At 33.8% G+C, this 26,659-nt stretch overlaps 5 protein-coding genes across 5 annotated transcripts; all 5 read left to right on the top strand.

Annotated features, from left to right (window-relative positions):
• The first annotated feature begins 3,919 nt into the window (after positions 1-3,919).
• On the top strand, positions 3,920-4,755 carry LOC125215679 (Plant invertase/pectin methylesterase inhibitor superfamily protein). Its single transcript, XM_048117174.2, has one exon. It carries the CDS (start codon positions 3,995-3,997, stop codon positions 4,565-4,567), a length of 573 nt encoding a protein of 190 aa, XP_047973131.1. The 5' UTR covers positions 3,920-3,994; the 3' UTR covers positions 4,568-4,755.
• Positions 4,756-12,087: 7,332 nt separating this feature from the next.
• On the top strand, positions 12,088-15,272 carry LOC125213996 (UDP-glucuronic acid decarboxylase 2-like). Its single transcript, XM_089068663.1, has 6 exons — positions 12,088-12,811; positions 12,903-13,049; positions 13,600-13,679; positions 13,922-14,005; positions 14,094-14,168; positions 14,650-15,272. Exons 1-6 carry the CDS (start codon positions 12,220-12,222, stop codon positions 14,959-14,961), a joined length of 1,290 nt encoding a protein of 429 aa, XP_088924789.1. The 5' UTR covers positions 12,088-12,219; the 3' UTR covers positions 14,962-15,272.
• A 3,256-nt stretch (positions 15,273-18,528) lies between these two features.
• On the top strand, positions 18,529-19,020 carry LOC148930218 (pectinesterase inhibitor-like). The gene has a single exon (XM_089067509.1). The coding sequence runs from the start codon at positions 18,529-18,531 to the stop codon at positions 19,018-19,020; it is 492 nt and encodes a 163-aa protein (XP_088923635.1).
• Positions 19,021-20,436: 1,416 nt separating this feature from the next.
• LOC148930217 (pectinesterase inhibitor-like) lies at positions 20,437-20,943 on the top strand. The gene has a single exon (XM_089066386.1). The coding sequence runs from the start codon at positions 20,437-20,439 to the stop codon at positions 20,941-20,943; it is 507 nt and encodes a 168-aa protein (XP_088922512.1).
• Positions 20,944-23,999: 3,056 nt separating this feature from the next.
• On the top strand, positions 24,000-24,593 carry LOC148930216 (pectinesterase inhibitor-like). The gene has a single exon (XM_089066931.1). It carries the CDS (start codon positions 24,032-24,034, stop codon positions 24,530-24,532), a length of 501 nt encoding a protein of 166 aa, XP_088923057.1. The 5' UTR covers positions 24,000-24,031; the 3' UTR covers positions 24,533-24,593.
• The last annotated feature ends 2,066 nt before the right edge of the window (positions 24,594-26,659 follow it).

Here is a 26,659-nt window from a genome sequence, read left to right as displayed (position 1 = left end):
TCCCTTTCACTACGGCGGACGTCAGGTCGGACGTCGGCGACGTCCTACCGCGACGTCCGCCATTGGAGACGCTCTTAGTTGTTATCTAACCTATAATACATCAGGACATCCGTCCCAACTAAATTGAGTCGTATTCATTTTTAGGATATCCCAATTAAGTTGAGTCATTCATTTTTTGACAAAAAATCAAAACATCCAATCACTCTTATTTTATTCTATTATCTACTTTACTCTGTATATATCTTTCCTACTTTATTAATCTATTTTATTTTTCAACGAAATTTCTTAATCTCCTTTTTCAAATATTTTCTACTCTACTTAATTGGGACTTAAAAGGGTAGTATTTAGAGACAATACTAAGAAATTTGATAAGATTTTACCTTCTTGCTCGATGGACTTCTTTTGATGTCAATGTCACTATTAATCTGTCTAGATTGAACACACACACATCTGTCAAGTTATAAAATTGATCTTTTGATAGTGTATCAAAATCTTAAGTTCAACCGATGACCGTATGTTTAAATTTAAATCAGGTGTTCATAGTGTTTTTAGGGATTTCTTAATAGTGAGTGATGATAAATTAACAAAAATTGTATATACAAAATAGGATATTTTAGGTATTTTACATTGTAATAAATTTATAATGACTTATGAATTTGATATATTACTTATTTATCCTTACATGACCATTTAAGAAAGTATAAGTTTCCAATCTGAATATGTAGTGATTTAGGAAAAGATTAATATGTCTTCCTCATTGTATCTAGAGATTAATATAATTGCTTAATTTACATGAAGGGTGTAGGCAACGAAATTAATTTTCTGCTTCCTTTTTTCAGTATACATGGTCTTTTTAATTATTTATTATTCATTATACAACAGTTTCCTCATTATCTCTATATTTTATGATACAAAATTAAATATGTTACACAATACTAGTAAAAAATTATTTGTTTTATTATTAAATAATTGTTATAATTAAATTTTTATAAAATTGACTACATGCATATATATTTTTCTCGTTGCTATCCCCAACTAACTAATTATGATTATTAATCGATTTACTTGTATACTCTATATCTCCAATAAAAATTTATGATACACAACTAAATAGAGAGTATACAATAGTAGAAAATAACTTAAAATGAGTAATAGTTATTCACATTTTATTTTTAAACAAACCTTAAGATTGTAAATTATAAAATAATACATGTACATATGCTACTACTAATTAATTTCTCATTATTAGTATAATCTAATTAGTTGATGATCATTAAGTCGATTTCACTGCATATACTACATCTTCACGTAAAAATCATGAAACAAAATTAAATATTAAATATAATAGTGAATTTTTTTTTAAGTGATAATAGTCATTTTCGTCCAATTATTTTATTTTTCAGTAAATCTTAAGATTGTAAAATATAAAAATGACTACATGCGTATATATTTAATTTATGAGTGATCACACAACTAATTGATGATCATTAATTCGATTTAATTGTATACTCTGCACCTTCTTCACGCAAAAATCATGAAACGAACTTAAACATGACATACTCCATGATGGTGAAAAAACAAATTAAATTGATAATAGTCATTCGCTTCCAATTATTTTATTTTTAAATAAATCTTAAGAGTGTAAATTATAAAAATGACTACATGTATGTATACTTAATTTTCCATTGCTAATATCATCCAACTAATTGATGATTATTAAGTCGCTTTTATTCACGCAAAAATCGTGAAATGAAATTAGATATGATATGTAATAGGAAAAAATAAAATAAGTTGATAATAATCATTTTGTCTAATTATTTTTTATTTTTGAAAAATCTTATGATTGTAAATTATAAGAAAGACTACATTTATTATTTAGTACTGGTACCTAATTTCTCAGTGCCAATTCGATTAAGTTGATCGATGATAATCCAAAACTAATGATCATTAAGCGTTCACTTTATACTCTAAAATCATGAAATTAACTGATAATAGTGAAAAATAAAATAAATTGATAATAGTCATCTATATCTAATTATTTTATTCTTAATTAATTCTTAAGATTGTAAATTATAAAATTAATTGCATGTACATATACGAGTACTTTGTTTGTTAGTACTATCACTCAAATACTTGATGCTTATTAAGCCGATTTCTTTTTATACTCTACATCTTCACACAAAATCTAAAAATAAATTAAATACGGTGTATTGTACAAAATTAAAAATAATTTTAAATATAAATTTTCATTCGCATCCAATTATTTTTTAATAAAGTATTGATTATAAACTATAAAAGTGACTACATGAATGTATAGTTACTCACTTAATATTGTCATTTAACTAAATGACTATCATTAAGTCAATTTCCTAGTATACTATACATTTTCATGTAAAATTCTTGAAACGAAATTAGATATGACATAGAGTTATACTAAAAATTAATTTAAATTGATAATAATCATTCTCGTTCAAATCTTTATTATTAAATAATTTTTAGAATTATAAATAATAAACTACATGTATATAAAGTTAATTTCTCAATGTTATCACCCAACTAATTGTAGATCATTACGTCAATTTCCTTGTATACTTCACAGCTTCACACAAAATTCATAAAATAAAATTAGCTATGACATATAACAGTTAAACTGACAATAGTTATTTGAGTCTAATTGTTTAATTATAAATAATTATAACAATTAAATTGATAATTGTTACTATAATTTAAACTTAAATTTTCTCTTAGTGATACCACCCAATTAATCAATGATCATTAAATTAATCTTTTTATATTCTACATCTTCATGCAAAAAATGACTATAGTATGCGTACATTTATTTAATTTTCAAATATTTCTCGAATTGTAAATTAAAAAATGACTACATTTATATATAATACTTATTTTTTTAGCATTATCGCCTAACTAACCGATGATAATTAAGTCGATTTTCTTGTATATCTATATCTTCACCCATAACCTTTACGAAATTAGTATTACAGTATATAATAGCAAAAACATAATTTAAAATAATAATAGTTATTCTTGTTCAGTTATTTATTATTATCATCATTGTCATTATTAATTTATCTTTAATATGGAATAACTTATTGATGAATAATCATTTTTTTATCCTCTAAATTTTCTCGCGAAAATTATGAAATAAAATTAGATACGATATAGTATAAGAAATTAGATATGATATAGCAAATTAAAATGATAATAGTTAGATATAAATTTAAGAAATTTAACGGTATTACTTCCAAATTTTAAATGATAATATTAGTAAGATAAAAATTTTACTAAGTGAAGAAATTCTATTTACGAATGCCTAAATAATGGGACGTTTTAATTCCCATGATTGTTTATAATTTCGTACTATATATAAGTTTTGTAATTTAATAGTGATTTGACTTTACAAATTTTAGTACTGAAATAATAGCTAATGAGATAACCGATTTAAATAAAAACTGCTTTAAAATTTGAGGGCATTTTGTATATACAATTTTTGTTAATTTATCTTTACCCTTAATATAAATCACAATTTTATCATTACGAACACAACCCAAACTTAATCATCCAAACAATGTATCAAAAGAAGATTAGAAAAAGGAAAAGAAAAATGGAAATTAACTTCTTTATATAACCCTTGATTTTGAAATGCTTATCCTCCAAAATCTATCCTACTTGTAAAGTTGTTGGTCCTTTTTACAACTTTTCCAAACAACATTCATGAAACATGTGGTATGTTATAAAGAGGCAGCATATATTCATGAAAACCTCAACTACCATAACTTTTTTCACATGACCATATAAATCATGAAAAATTAATTTCTTCCATATTTATTGCATTCACAAACTTCTCACTCTTGATAAAACTTTTCCAACGAATCCAAAACCACCATGATCCATCCCTATAAAAATGCTACTAGCATTTTAGAATGAAATCGTTCATTTCTCCATGTCTTAACATTCATACTTATTTCTTCCTTCTATGATGACACAAGTGAAGTTTGCTTCCCCAATATTCTTGTTGCTAGTGGTGATGCCATGGTTCTCCCCGACATTAGGCAACGATTATGTCGAAGAGGCGTGCAGTGTGACGCGCTATCCCGGTCTCTGTGTCGACATGCTAGCTTCATTTTCTAGCACGGCCAAAGACAGCCCGAGCAAATGGGCTCGGGCTGGGGTGTCAGTGACAATTGGAGAAGTCAAGTTAGTTGCTAAGTACTTGGCCGCGTTGAAAAGCAAAAGGTACAAGAACATTTTATCTGACTGTGTCGAGTGTTTTCAAGATACGCTCGACAATCTTCACAGGTCTTTGGGAGTGCTTAGAAATCTTAGTGCTTCCGAATTTAGCAACCAAGTTGGGGACGTTACGACTTGGCTCAGTGCGGCTCTCACCGATGAGGACACGTGTCTCGATGGCTTTGAGGAGCGGAACAAGGGAAAGCGTGTCGTAAATCTCATAAATCGTGTGAACAATGCTACTTACATGACTAGCAACGCGCTAGCACTTGTTAATAAACTCGCTACGACTGGCCCGGGATGCTTAGTAAATGACTAGCTAGTATTAGTTGAAGATTACGTATGTATTTGAGCACTTATAGTATTTATTTATTGTTCCTAAACAAAATGTAATATTTATGTGTTTGATTTTTGTTTAACATGTCATATTGTGTATATATATTGTCAACATGTAAGAGGCCTGAAAGGCTGAAATATATGTTATACTATTTGTATACGTTTATTTTATCTGGAGAAAAGCTGAAAACTGATCATGTTTAAGTTAATCTTGAATATAATGACTACAAATAGTATATCAAAATTTGTATTAAGTTGTAATAATAGTTGGGGAGGTTTATTTCCCCTTAGATATGCTGCAATGTATCTTACTCTTCTTTTTCATATGAAAGGAGGTTTACTTTCTCGAATATAAATGACAAGAAAAAATTATTTTAAAGATAAAATTTCTGTATGAGATTGTCTAATTATACGAGAGAGGTCCAAATCCATAGCTAATGCCCATATTTGTAATTAAATAACAAATATCAGGAATATACATGCGTGATGGGCTTAGCAAGAAAACCGATTAATCACATTGGATTCTTTTTAATTGGGAACCCAGCCCACATGAATTAGTATTACTATCATCATTGTTACTATATATGTGGCTATCTAAGTTCTAGATGCCAAATTTCGATATAATTTCGCTCAAATCACTCCGGTATTTATATATACTCCATTTTTTAGTTATTAGACCAAGGGTATCAATCCGCGAACCAATGATTATTCCTTGTGTTGATTTATAGCATTTCGAAGGGTGGGATAATTGGCCAAATTAAGGTTTTAAAGTTGCTCCATACGCAAAGGCATGGATCGATCCCCCCTCCATTTGGTCGAGGATAGATGAGCCTCATGCCGCTCAATCACATACCTCTTAGGTTTACTCTGGTACACAATTAATTACACGCTAATTAAATTTGTGCTAACAATTGGAGATTGCCTAAAAATACCAATCACATCTTAGTAACCTACATTCCTACATTTCATCTATTTTAAAACCATTTGTATACTTAGGGCGCGTCTAGTATGTACCACTAATGTTAACATGATCCCATTGATAATGGACTTTCCTAATTTGGCTGACAGACTTATACATTGTTTGGTTCAGCCCATGTACACTGATTGGGCTTTTATGTAGTGTTTGGTTCAAGCAGTGTGTTTGTGAACAAAAACCATTGTGACTAAATTACCCTCTACATCGTCAGAAAGTAAATTAGTGGCGATCAACCAAAAATTGGAGTATTTTCAGTACGATACTGAAGGATAGCGTATGTGGATATATTTTTAGTACAGTAACAAAAAAAAAAATCGAATGTAAAATTAAAGTACAATTTTCTTTTCCGCACGCGAGTTATTTATCCTTTTCATACGAGCTGTCTCCCCGGCCCTGCAGCGCGCATCGGAGCACCAGTTGTGGATACTCTAACGAGTGACGAGGATAATTATACCCAAGATGCATCTGTGTTTTATTTGGTAACATCTAGACAGGCTACAAAATATTTCATAAAAAATGGTCGGGCCAGATGAAACTTTCGACTCAAATTTTGACTAGGGAAGCGTGCTACTGCCAGCGTGGCAACATCCAATATTATATTTCAGACCAAGAGTCAACATCGCCGGAGTTCGGATTCACTGCGACGTGCAAACGAAGTTCCACCCACGTGGGACCCACACACCCTCCATTCAGATCTCATCTCACCACATTATTTATATGATCTTTGATATTAGTACGAAAATGAGTATGTATTTCGTTATGAAATACAAGTAAATGCACAATTATTTAATAGTTTGATTATAAGTCTCCATATAGTTTCAATATGTCATCCAATAATATTGCAAAATAAATAAAATAAATAAAATAATGATTCGTTCATATAATTAAATACACGATTATTTAATATTTTGATTATAAGTCTCGTATAGTTTCAATATGTCATGTAATAATATTGCAAAATAAATAAAATAATGATTCGCTTACATAAACTGGAGTGACAGATTCAGAAAACAGAACTTGTTAAATATATTGAATGTGAGGTCTCCAACTATTCGAAAGAACTAATCGAATAGAAATTTTTGATGGGCCAACGGTGGTGTTGGCTGCCCGGCCCTCGATCCTGTCACTCCTCGGAGACAAAACAATTATATTTAACAGTACATATATACTAGTATTATTTTCTAAAATATAAGTATAATACATATTCTCACTATAAATGAAATAGGAATATTACATAACGCCCAAAAATATATGTTGAATGGCTGCACATAGTAGAATCCGTCCACATCACCACATGAATGATTAGACGAAGTGAAGAAATAATAAAATTTATAGTAAAATATTATCAGTGGTGAATGAAGTTGACTGAATAAAGTGTGTACGCAATGTACTCCCTCTGTCCTATTAAAAATGAAACGCTTTCCTTTTTTTATTATCCCATTAAAAATGAAACGTTTCCTAAAATGGAAATAATTCTATCTTTACTTTTTCATCTCTCTTACTTTACTCTCTCTTCGTTAACTCACAAAACAACACTGCATAAAATCTCGTGCCGATTCTCAAATGTTGCATTTTAAGTGGAACGGAGGGAGTACAAGTTTAACTGATAATTGAGTTTGAGATTTGGAGTATTTCACATTTTATAGTACTACTCATAACTCTTTATGATTGTGTAAAGATATGTTTAATACCAGCATTTTGTAGACGAATTTGTTATTCACATAAATTTTTAGTATCATATATCAACACGGATTTTTTTAAGTTCGATTTTATCACTTTTGGTAGTTAGCTAACTCCCAACGCTAGTCTCATCACATTATAATTTTGTACATATAAGAGAATAATTCATCGTTGACTTTTTCACTTGTTTGGTGATTATATGTCGTTCTTCATTCTCACCTCTCGTAGAAAAATCAATTCTCAGTTAATCCATATATACAAAACAAAAATGTACAAAATCTCTTTAAAGCAAAAGGAATTATCATGTACATAAAAAACTTTAATTAATTTCTTGTCAATATCATAGTAGCTTTTAAATCTTGTGAATTAAACCATAAATTTTACTAGTACAATACACAATCATCCTATGAAACTACGTACGGTTTTGGTGAAATTGGTGGTAAGTGAAAACCAAAGTTTTCACGTAAACAAAATGTCATTCTTCAAAATATTATGGTCTAGATAGACTTGAAAAGATGCTGATTTAATCAAAATTAGCAATTTTTTCTTAGTTTGCATAATTGACGTATCGGTTTTAGGGTTTTAACCGGCATTCGCAGTTCCAATTCATAACCGGAGTTTACAATTCATTGTTATGCAGGTGAAAGACAAATTGAGGTTCACAACTCTCAAATTGCAATTCGGGCATTCACGATTTGGACTTTTTATAATTGCAAATTTTAGTTCAATTTTATTTTAACTCACATAATTCAAAATGAAGCCCAAATATAAGTTTGGATTTAAATATCAATCTCCTCATTAAAATAATATTGATATGGACGTAAATCACAAGCAAAGTTTTTGTTTATGACCAATTTGAATATTTTAGAGGAACACAAATTGAGTACAGCCCAACAATGCAACAAACTCTTCAATTTCTTGGACTCTTTCCTTTTTTTTTTTTCATTTTAAATTGTGAATGTGTAATTGTTCAAGTTCAAACATTCCAAATTAAAATATAGAAGCATGGAACATTCAAATAATGAGAATGCAGATGAATCTCTGAAAACATTAGAAGAAAATAAAAAAAGGGCAAAAGTCGTTACGATCTGTCTTAATCTTGATTTGACACCTCACTTTCTTAGCACTTTCATTAGTATTATATTAATTGCAAATTTCAAAATTAAATCAAAACGTATGATTACGAGCTTGTACCTAATCTGGTATGTCAAATACAAAATGAATAATTATATAATCAAAACTGATTCATAAATTGTGTTTTTACTCTTATTTGCTAAATGTTTATTTTTAGAGTATAAACTAATGTTAATTGTAGTGGACTTAGCTAAGCGTATGGTATTTGCTTGTATAATGCAAAGGTAATTAGGCGTTTCAAAAAAATTGATTGTTTTCAGATGATTCTATTCATGTTGGAACCATGTACTGATCCTAGAATGCTTCTAAAATTTCCGAATAGTTAAACATAATTCTGATTATTCCAAAGTCAATAAATGGTGCTTTTATTATTAACATACACAAATTTACATAGCCTAATAAAACTAACAATAAAAAAGTTCAACTTAACAATAAAAAATCGTCACCTTTTCAGTGCCTATAAAAACATTGAAACTCAACCCAATCAAATCCAAACCATTTCCCAACTATATATTCAAATCAGTGTCAACCTAAAGCATAAATGCTAACTATATACTATGAATTATAGTTGTATTTTCGAGTCATTCACTATGTATAGTGTCTATATACTGACCTTTAATTAGGCACGGAATTATTTGCGAATCATTGTCTAATTTATTAAATATGAAGATAATTTTACATTAAAAAATAAAAATATCGATTTAGCCCAAGTCAAGAAGCATGTCACGGTCGTGGCGACAAACTGGAAGTACTATAACATGTTCATCGCTGAGGGTAATAAATCTAATTTTCTGGATTTCTCTTCCATGAATTATCCAAGAAAGCCAATATCACATGCACATTTGACGGATAGTAAGAATATAATATGACACGTATATGATAATTTTTCTTTGGTTCCTTTTCTAACATGGAACTTACTGTTTGATTTGAAAGCAAATAACTGAGTTATTTAATACTTAAACTGCAAATGCAATTGGTACACTATACAATTATTTCTATTACAATCTATTTTATTTTTTTGTATTGGTAATAAAATATATTTGGGGCTAATTTGATAGCTTTGCTATTATAGATGTAAGATGATGCTAGAAATATAAATTTACCAATAGCAACTTTAGCGTAAAATATACTACTAGTACTAGCTAGTAACTTATACTACTACTATAAATCACATTCATTGTATAAGGATTTGATATAACCGTCTATATCAAGTACAACGATAACCTTTTATGAATATAATGTCACGTTTATTAGATAACATCATTAGATTTCAAAAAATGATTTATAGTATTTGTTATGTAATCTAATTTTAAAATGGATTTTGAAACAACTTATCTTTCTAGTTATTCTATCGCACACTAAAGGCATGCATATTGGTGTATACCATACGCTTAATGTACAATATATCGTCGTTGGATATGTGTGCACACTACATTACACGCATTATTCATACAAAAAAGCACAAGCGCACGCCACATACTTAAGGAGGAGATTTGCGGCCACTCACGCATTCCAGTGTAGCTCATGCATGCTGGCGTGCTGCGCATTTCATGTCTCCGCGAGTAGACGTTGTTTTTACCTATTTCAATTTTATTAGTAGTAGTATGAAATTTGACATCATCATTCTTAAACCAACATCTCTCTAAACTCTCTTTAAATTTTCTCTTAATTCACCCTTCTAGTAAGATAAATCATAAATGTGTGATTACCTACTATTAGTAACAACTCAGTCAAATTCTATTTATATTTATCAATATAAAAATTAATATCTTCCTTGAAAGTGCGCGTTCAAATTATTGAGTTTTTCTTTGAAAGTGAGCGTTCAAATTACTCAAAGATTCCACCAAATTGCCTTTAAGTAGCTTTCATTCCATTGACTAACTTTCCGAAAAATACTATAATACCCCTTTGCTTATGAATAAACACCGTCCAAATGTAAGATCTCGTATCGATATATCCATACTATTATAAATTCATTTACTAGTACAATTAATAAATTTGTCAAATGTGTTCAAAATTGACAAATAATAACTAATTGCATTATTGCACATAATAATAGTGAGTATGCGATCGTCAATTAATCTATTGAAGTTCAATTTATTCATGAAAAGGATTATATCACCTAATTTAGTTTATATTATGACTGTTATTTTATTGGTACTTGGTTAAGTAGGTGACATTTCCCTTTCTACTTATTGTGCCCAATTAAAGTATTAAGTAAAATATGGTTTATAATATTTGTGGCAAAAAAAGCGTGCAATAGTTGGTATTTAAGCTCCAATATTAGTTGGGTAGTACATAGAGTGTGGGAATATAGTAAGTGTTTATTTTATTTAATTATAAATATTTTTATGATGATGTAACTGATATCATAAATTTCAGATAAACTTTGTAAAAATATCTGTAAGATACCACTCTTGATTTGTAAATTATTGAAAGGAATAATGATGAATTAATGTACACGATTATTTTATAAAAAAATGCCATACGTAAGAAATTATGTTATATACCAATTGATACGTTGGGGTTGTTTTATGGTAGTAAATACTTATGGTTTTTGTAAATTCAACATTTCACCACTATTTATTGCTTTAATTTGGTCATATTTGACATTTTAAAGATTAACTACTGCTTTGAGTAGACTAGGTAGGCGATGGGTTAGATTTATGTCATTCTCACTATATTTAAAATATTTATTCCATACGTTATTTGTCTTTGTTTTCTTCTCACCAGCAAAGACTTGGCAACTAAAGAACTATTCACTCAGTTCTTGTAATTGAGACATACTTTTTCTTTAAGAATAACATGTTAAATGGATGATGGATAAAGTAAGACAGAGTCACTTTTGTTAAAAATAAATATGATTAAATTATCTTAGAACTTTCTAAAATAGAAAAAATAATTAAATTAATATGAAACAGAGGAAGTAAATAATTAAAATCAAAACAAGATATCCCAATTTCCTAGTATGAAGTTATAAAACTATCTTCTTCGTCCTTAATATTATACGGAAAGGGTTATTCTGTATTTATTTGATAGTAGTACTACTTAAAAGTCATCATAGGTACAACTGTACGAGACTTTTCACAATTTAAATTACTAAAACAATATCATAAAGTTTAGACATAGTATTATGTGAAAAAAAATTTATATTGTTCAGAGTTTAAATTACCAATGCTACTGTTTGGAGTAGACATATTTTACGAAAATATTGTTGGTGTCATTGTAAATTAATCACATTGTAATAATCAAATTGAAATAAAAAATATACAATTTAAATTACAAAAAAGTTATGATAATATTCTTCACCAGAAGTACCTAATATGAATGGTTAAATTTAAAAAAATGATCCATCAAAATTAAAAAGATACAAATGTTAAACTTTTTTCCAGAAATATGCCAATCATAATTAGAAATTGGATCGACATTATCTTTCACCAAATCTGAAAATCTAACCAGCTAAAATTAGTATTAATCCGTATTTGTTACTTTTACCAAAGAAATTTATAAATTTTATATCATTACAGTAGTAGTAGTAGTAGTAATAGTACTATTTAATCAATAAATTGAAATAAATACAATAGGCCTATAGTAATACAAAGCCCAGTGAAATCCAGTCCAACAATTAGACCTTTTTAAAACCGAGGGGCAATTACGTAATTTAGAAAACCCAATCACCCCTTTTTAAACAGCGCTTTCTCTCAAAATTGAAACACCACCATTTCTCAACCCCACGCGCCGGCGGGTTGAAAAAAACAAAAAAAAAACTCATTTTCTCTCTCTCCATTTAACACCAGCCTCAAAACGCTGCCGTTTTTCGAAGCCGGTTCGATCTCTGGGAAGAAATGGGTTCGGAGCTGATATTCCGCGGGCACGAGTCGCAGCCGGTGAGCGACGCCTATTTCCCGAAGCCGCCGAAGCCGTGGCTGAGCGTGGCCCGCCCCATTCGCTACATCCTCCGCGAGCAGCGCCTCCTCTTCGTCTTCGTCGGCATTGCCATCGCCACTCTCGTCTTCAGCCTCCTCCCCAAGCCGATCGACGATTCCTCCTACATCCCGGCCGAGTTGACTCAGTCCCGCCCCCACCGATCCATGTACCAGAACGGCCACGTGGCGACCGGGTTCGGCATCAACTCGGTGGGCAAAATCCCCCTCGGGCTGAAGCGCAAGGGCCTCCGCATCGTGGTCACCGGCGGCGCCGGATTCGTCGGCAGCCACCTCGTGGATCGCCTGATGGCGAGGGGCGACAGCGTGATTGTCGTCGACAATTTCTTCACCGGGAGGAAGGAGAATCTCGTGCACCACTTCAGCAATCCCAGATTCGAACTGATTCGACACGACGTCGTCGAGCCTCTCCTATTGGAAGTCGACCAGATCTACCACCTCGCCTGCCCCGCCTCCCCCGTCCACTACAAGCACAACCCCGTCAAGACTATCATATCCTTTTTCTTTTTTCACTCAATTCCATTGAATTTCTATTTTAATTTTTCAATTTCCATGTGAAAATTCCTTAATTCCGGATTCGCACAAGACGAATGTGGTGGGGACACTGAACATGCTCGGCCTAGCCAAGAGAATCGGTGCGCGGTTTTTGCTAACGAGCACCAGTGAGGTGTACGGTGATCCGCTGCAGCATCCTCAAGTCGAGACCTACTGGGGAAACGTCAACCCAATCGGTAAATACCTCTCTCTCTCTTACATCATTCTGTAAGAATTGTAGTGTAAGTTAAGGCGGGCCGGGTTTTGGTCGGGCGGTGCACGTTAGATCGGCGTGGTGGCTAACGTGAGCCATGAGAATTCTCTGCAATTGTAGCGCCACGTGTGAGCCGTTTGTGGGGTTTCAATTTCGTCCTTTTTGACTTGACGCGATCTAATTTTTGCCCCAACTTTTTTAAAATTCAAAGATATTATCTGGCGAGCACGTGGCCCCCACCAACTCTGTTTTCCTTTTCATTTTAACAATTTATTTTATTTTCCCTCTCCCTCCCACCACCCCTGTTTCGCCGCGGTTGGTGGCGGTGGGTGGGGGATGTTTCAACCCTACGCTCTTAAATTGCAAAACGTGGGCTGCCGGAGGGCAGATTGGTCATTTCACACTACACATGTTTTGGGAAGTTGTAGCCTAAATCTCAAAAGAGTTTGTTGGTGCTGACAACGTTTGTTGTCCGTTTATGACCAAAATAATAAATGAAGAAATCAAATTTAGTGGGTGTTTAATGTGGACAGGTGTCCGGAGTTGCTACGACGAGGGGAAGAGGACGGCTGAGACGTTGACAATGGATTACCACAGAGGCGCCGGAGTTGAGGTGAATTTAAATCTCCCTTTTTGGAGTATTTATTAAATCCGCCAAAAATAATATAATGGGATAATAATAAATGCGTGAAAATGGACAATGCTGTCTCGACTCATAAAAGTTGCAAAGAGAAGGAAATACACGAGATTAGAACAGTCAATTCTCCTTAATTTAGGCGTTTGCGTGTTTCGTGCTTGCAACAAGTCATGATTTGGATGTTGATGGTGTGATTAATTCGGAGAAACAACGTGCAGGTTAGGATTGCGAGGATTTTTAACACGTATGGTCCTCGTATGTGCATTGATGATGGTCGTGTTGTCAGCAACTTCGTTGCTCAGGTAAAATGTGGTTCCGTCGTCTATTTGTGATTAACATGGAGTGTGTAGTCGTCGTTTACTTAACCTTGGTTGTGGTTGTGGTTGGTAGGCTTTGAGGAAGGAGCCACTAACTGTTTATGGTGATGGAAAGCAGACAAGAAGCTTCCAGTTTGTTTCTGATCTGGTAATGATTTTCATCATCTTTTCTTTTGATTTAATCTTTGTGTTATACTAGTAGGTGGCGTTCGGTTGCATGACTAATAATCATGAGACTATCCATCTAGGATTAGGTTGTGAGATTATTTTAGTTGGAGGGGATAGACTATGACTAATTATCATGAGACTATCCATCTAGGATTAAGTTGTAGGGTTCAATCTTATGAACCAAACATGATACATAATTAATCATGGGATTTAATCTTGGCAACCGAACACCCCCGTAGTTTACTAAGTAGTATTGAATTATGGTGTTTGTTGAAATGTTTTTATAGCAATTGCCATTTTAATTATAGTAGTAGTAGTAGTAGTATATTAATATATTGTGTGTGTGGTGGAATCTTGTTTTGTCATTTACATTCTTGGACTCAAGTACTAGGTTGAACTTGAGTTGGTTTCAGCTTCTTGATTCGTTAAACAATGTTGCCATTCGTCTCATGAATATGAAGGTCGAGGGACTGATGCGGTTGATGGAAGGAGAGCACGTCGGCCCTTTCAATCTTGGTAACCCGGGCGAGTTTACCATGCTCGAGCTTGCTCAGGTGGTACAAGAGACTATCGATCCAAATGCTAAGATTGAATTCAAGCCCAACACGGAAGATGACCCGCACAAGAGGAAGCCCGACATCTCCAAGGCGAAGGAGCTGCTGGGCTGGGAGCCCAAGATAGCCCTTCGTAAAGGTCTGCCGATGATGGTGTCAGACTTCAGGCAACGGATCTTTGGAGATCACAAGCAAGACGCTGCTGCCACCTCGGCTTAGAGTCCACGATGTGTGAGTAAACCTAGTGATGGAGAGGAGAGTTGCTAATCTAGCAACGGAATGAGTACGAGTGAATGGTATGATAGAAGCAAAGAAGGCAGAGAGATATCGGCTCAAGATTTGCATCTTAGCTTAGCTCCTACAGGTTATTTGTGATATTGCTTTTATGTTTCTTCACTTTTTATCTTCTTTTTTTGGAATTTTAAATCATTTGTAGACGCGTTTACTTTTTACATACAAGTATTATTATTATAAAATTTGGATTATTTTCCCTAAAGTAAATGGAATCTGATTCACAATTAGCGCATAAATTGTGCTCTGCACGTCTTAATCACTCTTAAACCACATGTACAGCTAGGCCATCGTATTTTATTTACATTACTTATTTATTTTGAATTATTTATGATTCATGACTATTAAGAAGCATTTCACTATTTTTTTTGTTAGTAGATACTCTCCCGTTTCTGAAATTTTGGACATTTTTTCATTTCGTTCCGTTCCATAAAATTTATCATATTTTTTTTATTATTTTTGAACTAACTCATTTACACTTACATTTTATTATAAAACTAATATATTGTAAGTAGTTCACTAACTTTTTCAATTCACTTTTTATTAATATTTCTTAAAATTCATGTTCGATCAAAAGTGTGACAATATTTAGAGCATCTCCAATGGGGGCGGATGTCCTATAGCCTTTTACGGACTCTCAAAATTACCTCCTGCCACGTCATAAGGATCTCCCACAACACTGCCACGTCATAAGGACCTCCCACTGCACAGTGGCGGACATCCCAACAACTTCCCGTGCAGACTTCTCGCAATAAAAAAAATTCATAAATTCACCAAATTAAACAATTTACGGAATTAAAATTTAGACACGAATACGGGAAAAATGCAACGATTTTATTTTTTTAAAAAAACATACATATGCTTTGAATCTATATAGTTTGCCCCCGGCCCGACGGTATGATATGTTTTTGTTTTAGGCCTTCATTTTCAACAATAATACATGCGTTAGAGTTTTTTTAAAAATCGTACATATAGAGTTTGCAACTAGCCGTATATTTAGAGTTTGCAACGAGCCGTATATATTTAAAAAAAATTAAAATTCGGGTCGGGACGTCCGCCGCGGACGTCCGTCGGCATGCCACACTGGCGGACGTCCACCCGCCGTCGCGACTGACGGGACGCAAATGCCGCTGATATCCCTTGTCCGCATCGGACGTCCGTGTCCGTGTCAGTCCCCCTCCCACGCAATGGCGGACGTCGCCAATGGACGTCCGACATGCCAGTCCGATGCTCGCCGGGACGTCCGCGGCTGGAGATGCTCTTAAGGAACGGATGGAGTAACTTGTAGTACTACAGAACAGCAAAATTCGAAATACAAAGCTAAATCCAAATATGCAGATTAATGTTCCATATTTAAATTAATCGTGAGTGCGATGTATGATTGACTAATAAAACAAACATCAAATAGTATTGGTGTACCTGACTTCAAGAGCTGCATAATCAAGTATTTGTCATACAATGACGTTACTGGAAACTTTACTTGGGATTTCGGTGGACATTGATCCCACGAAGAAACATCTTACTGATAAATGATGCTAAAATTAAAGGAAAAATAAAAAGAAAAGTGAAAAACTTGAAACAGTTTGCAGGTTTGTCGCACAACTGCACGACGGGCGTATGCGCTCACATTGCGAGCGCTCAAGCGTGATAAACACGGATTTACCATATATTTAGATGTTACACTTGACTTGTTTCTATTATTGCTATGTGAATTAACATATTTTTGTATATGTTTCTATCAATGGTTATAAAATAATTTTAATTGATTTATACTATATTGTTTGTGAACTAGTAAAAATTCAATTTCATCTAAGGGTGTAAATTCGGGTACCCGCGGGTACCCAAACCTGAAAATTCGGGTACCCGAACCCGAAATCTCAAAAATGTCATACCCAATACTCGACCCTCGAGTACCCTAATACCCGATGCGGGTACCCGAACCCAACTAATCGGGTACCCATAAACTCGGAATTATTATATTTACAATTTATTGTTTTATATAAATTAAATTGTGATGAGAATAGAAATTATTAAAAATAACACAATACTAGTACTATTTATTGATTATTATTCTATATTATATAAAATAGACATTAAACAAATAGACACTACTTAATTTTAACTATTTATTGATTATTATTCTATATTATATAAAATAGACATTAAACAAATAGACACTACTTAATTTTAAATTTTTTTTTTTTTTGGTATAAATTGAAACCTAAAAGAGATTAAAATAATTTTTCAAGACATTAAATGAACGTGTAAATAAAATGGAGAAAGCATAACTAATTAACTATATATTTTCAAAAGATAACAAGTAAGAACATAGATAATGCAACATGAACCGAACACGAATGTAAAGAAGTATTAAAGTCGAGATAATAGAATAATAAAATGTCAAAGCAACCAAACATAATTTAAATAATGTCAAAGCAACCAAACATAATCCATAGTAAACTAAGAACTTTATAACCCAAAATATTTATCACAAATACATAATTAATCGGGTTTAATCGGGTATTATTTGGGTACCCTAAACCCGAAGAATCCTAATATTAACTACCCAAACCCGTACCAAAACCCATAATTTCGGGTTTCGGATACCCAAAACCCGTCGGGTATTGGGACTGGGTCGGGAATACCCGAAACCCGCGGATTAAATTTCCAGGCCTAATTTCATCGATGAAAATCCATTCCAGCTTTGTCCACTAGTATTACTGAATCTCAGTTAGCAACAACTACGACCGGAAATATCAATTGGAATAAATTGTGATAGTATTTTAATGTTTTAGTTCTATTTTCGACTATCAATGTCTGAACTATTTTTTTTTCTATATCTTTTATTTTACCACTGTTGAATAAACTCGTGCCGTCCATACGGGGATTATTTACGTGGACGGTGGGAGTATCCTCTTCCCATTGATTACGAAATGACGTATTTGAATCTTGCAAATTACAATAAATGATTCTACAATATTCTTTACTATAAAAAGGATCCATTGAAATCAAACTAAATGAATATTGATCTTATTTTGTTATAACGCAAATTTCAATAAATGATTTCTACAATATTCTTTACTACTATAAAAGGATATATCCATAGACATCAAACCAAAGAATGTCTTATTTTCTCATCATAAAAATCACAATAAATTATTTCTACAATATTCTTTACTATGAAAGGATCCATGGACAATTTGATATCAAACCAAAGAATGTCTTATTTTGTGGGACGGACGAAAATGACAATATGTGATAAATTTTCAAAGACAGATGGAGTATATTTCAATATAAATAGCAATAATATTTCATTTCCTTTAAAAAAAGGATCTCATTAACATAATTCCAATATATTACTAGCATTTATGTAAATTCGAATAATGCACCATTTATTGTGTTGATTTCTCAATTATAAATAGACCCATTCAAATCAAACAATACACATAAATCGAAACTCGGATACAAAAGAGCAATAGTAAAGAGCAAAAAAAAATGTCTTATTCTACCATAATCTTTTTGTCTCTAGCCTTGTTAAGCCAATGCCATGCTGATTTGATAGGTGATTTGTGCACCAAATCCAACAATCCCTCCCTATGTGACCAAGCCCTAAGATCCAACCCTCAATCGAAGGGTGCTGATGCTCGGGGCTTGGCTGGGATCGCGCTTGACAATTCCTTGTCCACCACACAAGCCTCCATCAACGTGGCGAAGTCAGTGTCCAACCCTGGCAACAAAGATAAAATTGACACGTGTATCGAGAACTTTGGTGAAGCCGTTGACAACTTGCAAGAGGCCAAGGCCTTGATACCGAAGCTAGATAGGCCTAGCATCAACACACTCCAAACTAGAGGCTCGACAGCTCTAACCGATGTCGATACTTGCAGTGAAGAATTTGGAGCAAGTGAACCAAGTGAATTGAAGCAAGCTACTGATAAGGCATACACCTTTATTCAATTGCTTCTGATTATTGTTAATACATTGTAAGTAATTAGCAAATAATTTGAATTATAATAATGTGTGTGGTAGTATAACCAATTTTTTGTCTAGTTTGATATTATACTACATTGAATCAGTGATTTTGATTTGATATGAAAATATATACTATCGCTTGAGTAATTTTTAACCTTTTAGCATAACTATTCTAATAGAGATAATATTAGAAGAATTTGATGTTTACCTTTGTAGCGTAACTATTCAAATAGAGTATTTTATACTTTTAAAAAAGAGTATATATTATTAAAAAACCTAATTATAGAAAATATGATCATATCACAAATATATAGAGATTGCACTAAATTTTTTTCAATAAAATGAATACAGTGTTAAAGTTACGTTTAAGCCAATGTTCAAGGATTTGAATGTAATCTACAAAATACGAAAACCTTCAAACGCTCGAATTGAGCGAAAAAACTAAACAAATAGGTTTATGTATTAAAATTAAAGGAAAAACAAGAAGAGACTAGAAAAGTAGAAACAATTTGTGGGTGTGTCGCACAACGGCATGACGTGCACGTGCACCATGCACATTGTGAGCGCTGAAGCGTGATAAACACATATATACCATATATTTAGATGTTACACTTGACTTGTGTCTATTATTGTTATGCGATTTGAGCATATTTTTGTATATATTTCTACAAATGATAAATTTCTTGTGCTGACCTTGAAATTGGATGAAATCTCATATCACCTTATAGCTAATATTTATTTTTAATCCAATATATTGCGCAAATAATGATAATGAGATATATTGATACAAAAATCTTGTTAAAATCAACTATCCGAAATCAGTAAGGAAATAATAGTAAAGATTGGAAAATTGTTAAATTGGAAAGAGAGTGTGAATTATGACAACAAACTTTGCACCCTTTTCCTTTCGAAAAAAGCATCCCTTTATTTAGTGTATCATTCTATTTAAACTGTTGCCATTTTTTTAATGTAAATCTCAATAACATTTTCTTTCCCGGTATCTACATTTATGCAATATATTCCCCATTAGTTATACTCCGTTTTGTCCTTTAAATTTTATTTAATCATGCATAAGTTTTAAAAATTATACTGGAAAGTGGGTTGAAAAAGTTAATAAAATGTAAGATCAATTAAAAAAAGATAAAAAAATGAAATGTAACAAATTTTGCGGGACGAACGAAAATGGCAATATGTGATAGATTTTCATAGACAAGGGGAGTATATTTCAATGTAAATAGCAATAATATTTCATTTCCATTAAAAAAGGATCCCGTTAACATAATTCTAATATATTACCAGCATTTATGCAAATTCAAATAATACACCATTTATTGTGTTGATATTTCGGTTATAAATAGACCCATTCAAATTAAACAATACACAAAAATTGAAATCCAGATACAAAAGAGCAATAGTAAAGAGCAAAAAAAAATGTCTTATTCTACCATAATCTTTTTGTCTCTAGCCTTGTTAAGCCAATGCCATGCTGATTTGATAGGTGATTTGTGCACCAAATCCAACAATCCATCCCTATGCGACCAAGCCCTAAGACCCGATCCTCGATCACAGGGTGCTGATGCTCGAGGCTTGGCTGGGATCGCGCTTGACAATTCCTTGTCCACCACACAAGCCTCCATCAACGTGGCAAAGTCAGTATCCAACCCTGGCAATAAAGGGATAATCGACACGTGTATTGAGAACTTTGGTGATGCCGTGGACAACTTGCAAGAGGCCAAGCCCTTGATACCGAAGCTAGATAGGCCTAGCATCAGCACACTCCAAACCATAGGTTCGGCAGCTCTAACTGATGTCGATACTTGCAGTGATGAATTTGGAGCAAGTGAACCAATTGAATTGAAGCAAGCTATTGATAAGGCATACACCTTTATTCAATTGCTTCTTATTATTGTTAATACTTTTCAATTAGCAAATAATTGAAATTATAATAATTAGTGCGGTAGTATAACCTATTTTTGTTCAGTTTAATATTATACTACAGTGAATCGGTGATTTTGATTTGATATGAAAATATACACTATCGCTTGAGTAATTTTTAACCTTTTAGCATAACTATTCTAATAGAGATAATATTAGAAGAATTTGATTTTTACCTTTACAGCGTAACTATTCTAATATTATTAAAAAACCTAATATAAATATATGATCATATCACAAATATATAGAGATGCACTCAAAAAAATTTCAATAAAATGAATACAAGGTTAAAGTTACGTTTAAGCCAATTACATGCATGTAATTGGAATTCCTAATTGAAATAATTGAGTTAATTATTATTGCTGGCGATATAGAAGAATTAATTGCAGGAAAATTTTGCTTTTTTATGTACATATGGTCTATAAATTTTCGATATATATTAAGTTGTATTGGTAATAAATAAGCGATTATCCAAAGTATTACTACTACTATAATAATAATAGTAATGATGATAAATTTATTGCAAGCTGGTCGGTTGCCATGTCATTTCTAAAAATAAAAAATAATAATAATAGGATTTGTGGTCTCTCTCTCACCTCAACTGGAGGTCTCTTGAAGCCCAACTTAGAGCATCTCCAATGGGTGATAGGCCAGCCATAGGCCAGCCATTCTCTTCCCTGCCACGTCAGCAACACCAAAAAAACCACCTGCCACGTCAGATTTAGGCCAGCCATAGGCCAGCTGCAATAAAAATAATTCAAAATATACTACATTTACGGAATTAAAATTACGATTAAAATACGGAATTAAATTTACGACATATATACGGGAAAAATTTGTTAATTTTATTTAAATAAAAAAAAGTACATTAACTACAAATCAAAAAAATTACATAATAAAGAAAAATCCGGGCTTCCACACACGAGCCACCGCCCCACTCTACTCCTCACTAATTTATTAAAAAAATACATTAAAAAATGTTAGTATGCCTTGAATCAGTTATAGTTTGCCGCTAGCCGAACGGGGGTCTCGCTGCCCGGTCAGCGAGTCAGGGGGTCAAGGGGGGCGACGCCCCCTTGCCATGGGGTCCGGGGGCGCGGAGAGGCCCCCGGCCCGACGGTATGACATGTTTGTGTTTTAGTTCTTAATTTTGTATTGGGCCTAGTTGTTGTTGTCCATCGTTAAATGTTGTTCTTGTACAGAAATTTAGAGAGAGAGAAAATCGCGTTTATATAGGTTTTAAAAAAAAAAAAAAAAAAAATCGGCGCTGGCCGATCGGGCCTCCACAATGGCGGCTAGCAGAGAGAGAAAATCGCGTTTATATAGGTTTTAAAAAAAAAAAAAAAAAAATCGGCGCTGGCCGATCGCTGGCCGATCGGGCCTCCACAATGGCGGCTAGCCGATCGGCTAGCGTTTCGGCCAGCGACGAGCGATCGGCGAGCCCACGCCGATCCGCTCGCCGATTTTGCGCTGGCCGACTGCAATGGTTCGGCTAGCCGATCGGCCAGCGCGACGAATCGGCTAGCCGGTCGCTAGCCGACCATTGGAGATGCTCTTACAACCTCTCGGTCTCCTTGCAATTTCTTTTACCGCACAATGAGATTGTGCCATGTATATTGGTTGATATATATATTTTTTAAAATTTATATATTTTTAATATATTATATTAAAAAATTATAAAAGTTATTCTAAAATTCATAATTTTTCATCTTCTATAAATGAAGACCACATTTGCTATAGCTTTGCATAAAAAACATATTATATTTTCTCCTCCTATAATCTTTTTTGTTGGATACAATTTCATAATTTTTAGTTTCCTTTGTTGCTAACTAGTTGGGATAAATTGTGATACCATTTTTATGACAATATCGATAGTAACCTTCTCTCATATAATCACTGTCCAAGAAAAAAAAAAGAGTCCATTTTTTCATTTTAGTCTGTCCACCAAAATTAGTATACTATATATCTATGTATGATAAATTTCTCTTTAATGTTTTAGTTCTATTTTCGACTACCAGTACTATTTTTTCTTTCTATATCTTTTATTTTACCACCGTTGAATAAACTCGTGCCGTCCATATGAGGATTATTTACGTGGATGGTGGGAGTATCCTCTTCCAGTTGCTCTTCCAGTTGATTACTAAATGACATATTTCATATTTGTATCATGCAAATTGCAATAAATGATTCTACAATATTCTTTACTACAAAAAGGATCCATTCAAATCGAACTAAATGAATGTTGATCTTATTTTGTTATCATGCAAATTTCAATAAATAATTTCTACAATGTTCTTTTCTACTATAAAAAACGATATATCCATAGACATCAAACCAAAGAATGTCTTATTTTGTCACCATGAAAATTACAATAAATTATTTCTACAATATTCTTTACTAAGGAAAAGGATCTATGGATAATTTGAAATCAAACCACATGTCTTATTTTGTCATCATGAAAATTACAATAAATTATTCCTGCAGTATTCTTTACTATAGAATGATCTATTGATAATTTAATACCAAACCAAAAGAATTGTCTGTTTTTTGTTAGAATATTTACCACACTTGATTTGTAAAGTCAAGCAAATGTAAAAAATGATTAAATAGGTGATTTTTTATACGCATCTAACAATATTTCATTCATGCAATAATGTTTTGAAATTTTAACCTCCCTGGGTAGGTAAGATGATCGAGGTCTAGCTAAAATTGAGATTAAAAAGGCATAAGAGGTCACTAAAATTGCAATTAAAAAGGCAGGAGAAGCCACACAACATGAAACCCGTATATAAAGAATTGATGTCCAGTCATCATTCAAGGTAAATCTCAATGCATTTCATTTTGTGGTCTCTTCTTTTATGCAACATAATAGTTATATATTTCAATGTAAATTGCAATAATATTTCATTTCCTTCTAAATAAAAAGGATCCCATTAACATATTTCCAATATATTACTAGCATTTATGTAAATTTGAATAATACACCATTTATTGTGTTGAATTCTCAATTATAAATAGACCTATTCAAATCAAACAATGCACACAAATCAAAACTCAGATACAAAAGAGCAATAGTAAAGAGCAAAAAAAGATGTCTTATTCTGCCAAAATCTTTTTGTCTCTAGCTTTATTAAGCCAATGTCATGCTGATTTGATAGGTGATTTGTGCACCAAATCCGACTATCCATCCCTATGCAACCAAGCCCTAAGATCTGATCCTCGATCAAAGGGTGCTAATGCTCGAGGCTTGGCTGTGATCGCGGTTGACAATTCCTTGTCCACCATACAAGCCTCCATCAACGTGGTGAAGTCATTGTCCAACCCTGGCAACAAAAGGACAATCGACACGTGTATTGAGGTCTTTGGTGTTTCCGTGGACCACTTGCATGAGGCCAAGCTTTTGATACCGAAGCAAGATAGGTATAGCATCGGCACACTCCAACTCATAGGCTCGGCAGGTCTAACCAATATCGACACTTGCAGTGAAGAATTTGCATTCCGTGGAGCAAGTATACCAAGTGAATTGAAGCAAGCTACTGATAAGGCATTCGCCTTTTTTCAGTTGCTTCTGATTATTGTTAATACTTTTTAATTAGCAAATAATTGGAATTATAATAATGTGTGTGGTAATATAACCAACTATTTTTTGTTCAGCTTGATATTATACTACAGTAAATCGGTGATTTTGATTTGAAATGAAAATATACACTATCGCTTGAGTAATTTTTACCTTTTAGCCTAACTATTCTAATGTAGATAATATTTGAAGAATTTGCAGTATTTTATACTTTAAAAAAAGAGTATATATTATTAAAAACCTAATATAAAATATATGATCATATCACAAATATATAGAGACACACTAAATTTTTTTCAATAAAATAATACAATGTTAAAGTTACGTCTCTATTATTTAAGCCAGTTACAGTTACATATGCATATAACACATTATGTACATATTAATGCAAGTCCTAGTTGAACTAATTGAGTTAATTATTATTACTGGTGATAGAAGAATTAATGGCAGGAAAATTTTGCTTTTATATGTACATATCGGTTTATGAATTTTCGATATATATTAAATTGTATCGGTAATAAATAAGCAATTATCCAAAGTATTACTACTACTATAATAATAATAATAATGATATCATTGGGGCATCCACTATAGGGGCGGCGCGCCGGCCGCCCCGGAGGCGGCTTAGTCGCGGCGGTCTATAGGGGAGGAGGCGTCCGCCCCGGGGGCGGCGGGCATTCGCCGCGTTTGCGGCGAGGACGGGCCGATGGAGAGAGAAGCGCGGCGGCCGCCGTGCGGTGACGCCGGCGCGGCGGTCGCTGATTTTAATTTTTTTTTTTAATTTCGAATTTATAATGGTGTTTTTATAAATATTCCTCCCATTTTTCATCTTTTCTCCACACACATCTTCACACCCATTTCACTTTCTATCCAAATTTTCTATTTCTAAAAACTTTTCGATTATGGATGATTTGTGGAATTAAGCATGGGATTCTTTGATTCAAGAGGTACAGAGGGAGGCCGACGACGAGGAGGCGACGGCGGCGGCGATCCCTCGTGAGATTCGTCATCGTCGGACAATCCCACGAGACCATGTCGGAGCGGCTGAGCGGCTTATGGCCGCCTACTTTAGCGCTGACCCTCGTTACCCGTCTGAGATTTTTCGTCGGCGTTTCAGAATGTCGCGACCGCTCTTTACCCATATAGCGACGACATTGGCGGACCGGTTCGAGTGCTTCACGCTCCAGAGTGATTGCACTGGCCGGATCGGGCTGTCTACTTTGCAGAAATGCACCTTTGCAATTAGGCAGAGCTGCCTATGCCGGACCGGCTGATATGTTCAACGAATACCTACAGATGGGTGAGACGACTAGTCTAAATGTGCTCCAGCAGTTTTGTAAGGGCATTCGGGAAGTCTTTGGTCCGGAGTTCCTACGAAAGCCAACCCCTGATGAGTGCCAGAGACTGCTAGATATGCACGGTGCGGTGCACAATTTCCCAGGCATGATGGGCAGCATTGATTGCATGCATTGGGAGTGGAAAAACTGCCCGGTGGCGTGGAAATGCCAGTTCACTACCGGTTTCAAGCAGAAACATCCGTCGATGATCCTCGAAGCCGTTGCTGACTACCGTTTGCGGATCTGGCATGCGTATTTCGGTGTTGCAGGTTCGAACAACGACATCAACGTTCTGCAGTCGACGCCTATCTTCAATGATGAGTGTCGGGGAGAGGGTCCAGAGATCAGTTTTGTAGCAAATGGCACGCAGTATCGCGGGGATACTATTTGGCAGATGGAATATACCCTCGTTGGCCCGTATTCGTCAAGACACTTCGCCAACCGGTTAGAGCGAAGAGACAATATTTTGCGCGAAAACAAGAAGCCGCTAGGAAAGATGTTGAGCGAGCTTTTGGTGTGCTCCAAGCGCGATGGGCCATTCTACGCTGCCCGGCACGAGTTTGGCACGAAGATGATATCGCGAATATTATGGTAGCATGTATCATATTGCACAATATGATAATAGAAGATGAATGATTTGCTGCAGAACGTTGGGCGTCGGAAGATGGTGCAAGTACAAGTCACGGCGTTGCCTCCACGCCGATACAGATGGGTGTACCACGTAGTAATGAATATCTGATCCAACGTTTCGCTGATATACGCAGGAGCACAGCACATGACCAACTCCAGGTCGATTTGATTGAAG

This window comes from Salvia hispanica, chromosome 3 (genome assembly GCF_029641045.1).
Source record: "Salvia hispanica isolate PSC_SH4W2 chromosome 3, Shi_PSC_v1, whole genome shotgun sequence".
In the NCBI taxonomy this organism is placed as follows: Eukaryota; Viridiplantae; Streptophyta; class Magnoliopsida; order Lamiales; family Lamiaceae; genus Salvia; species Salvia hispanica.
The sequence above is the reverse complement of the archived record's forward strand: the minus strand, read 5'-3'. Positions and strand labels throughout refer to the sequence as shown.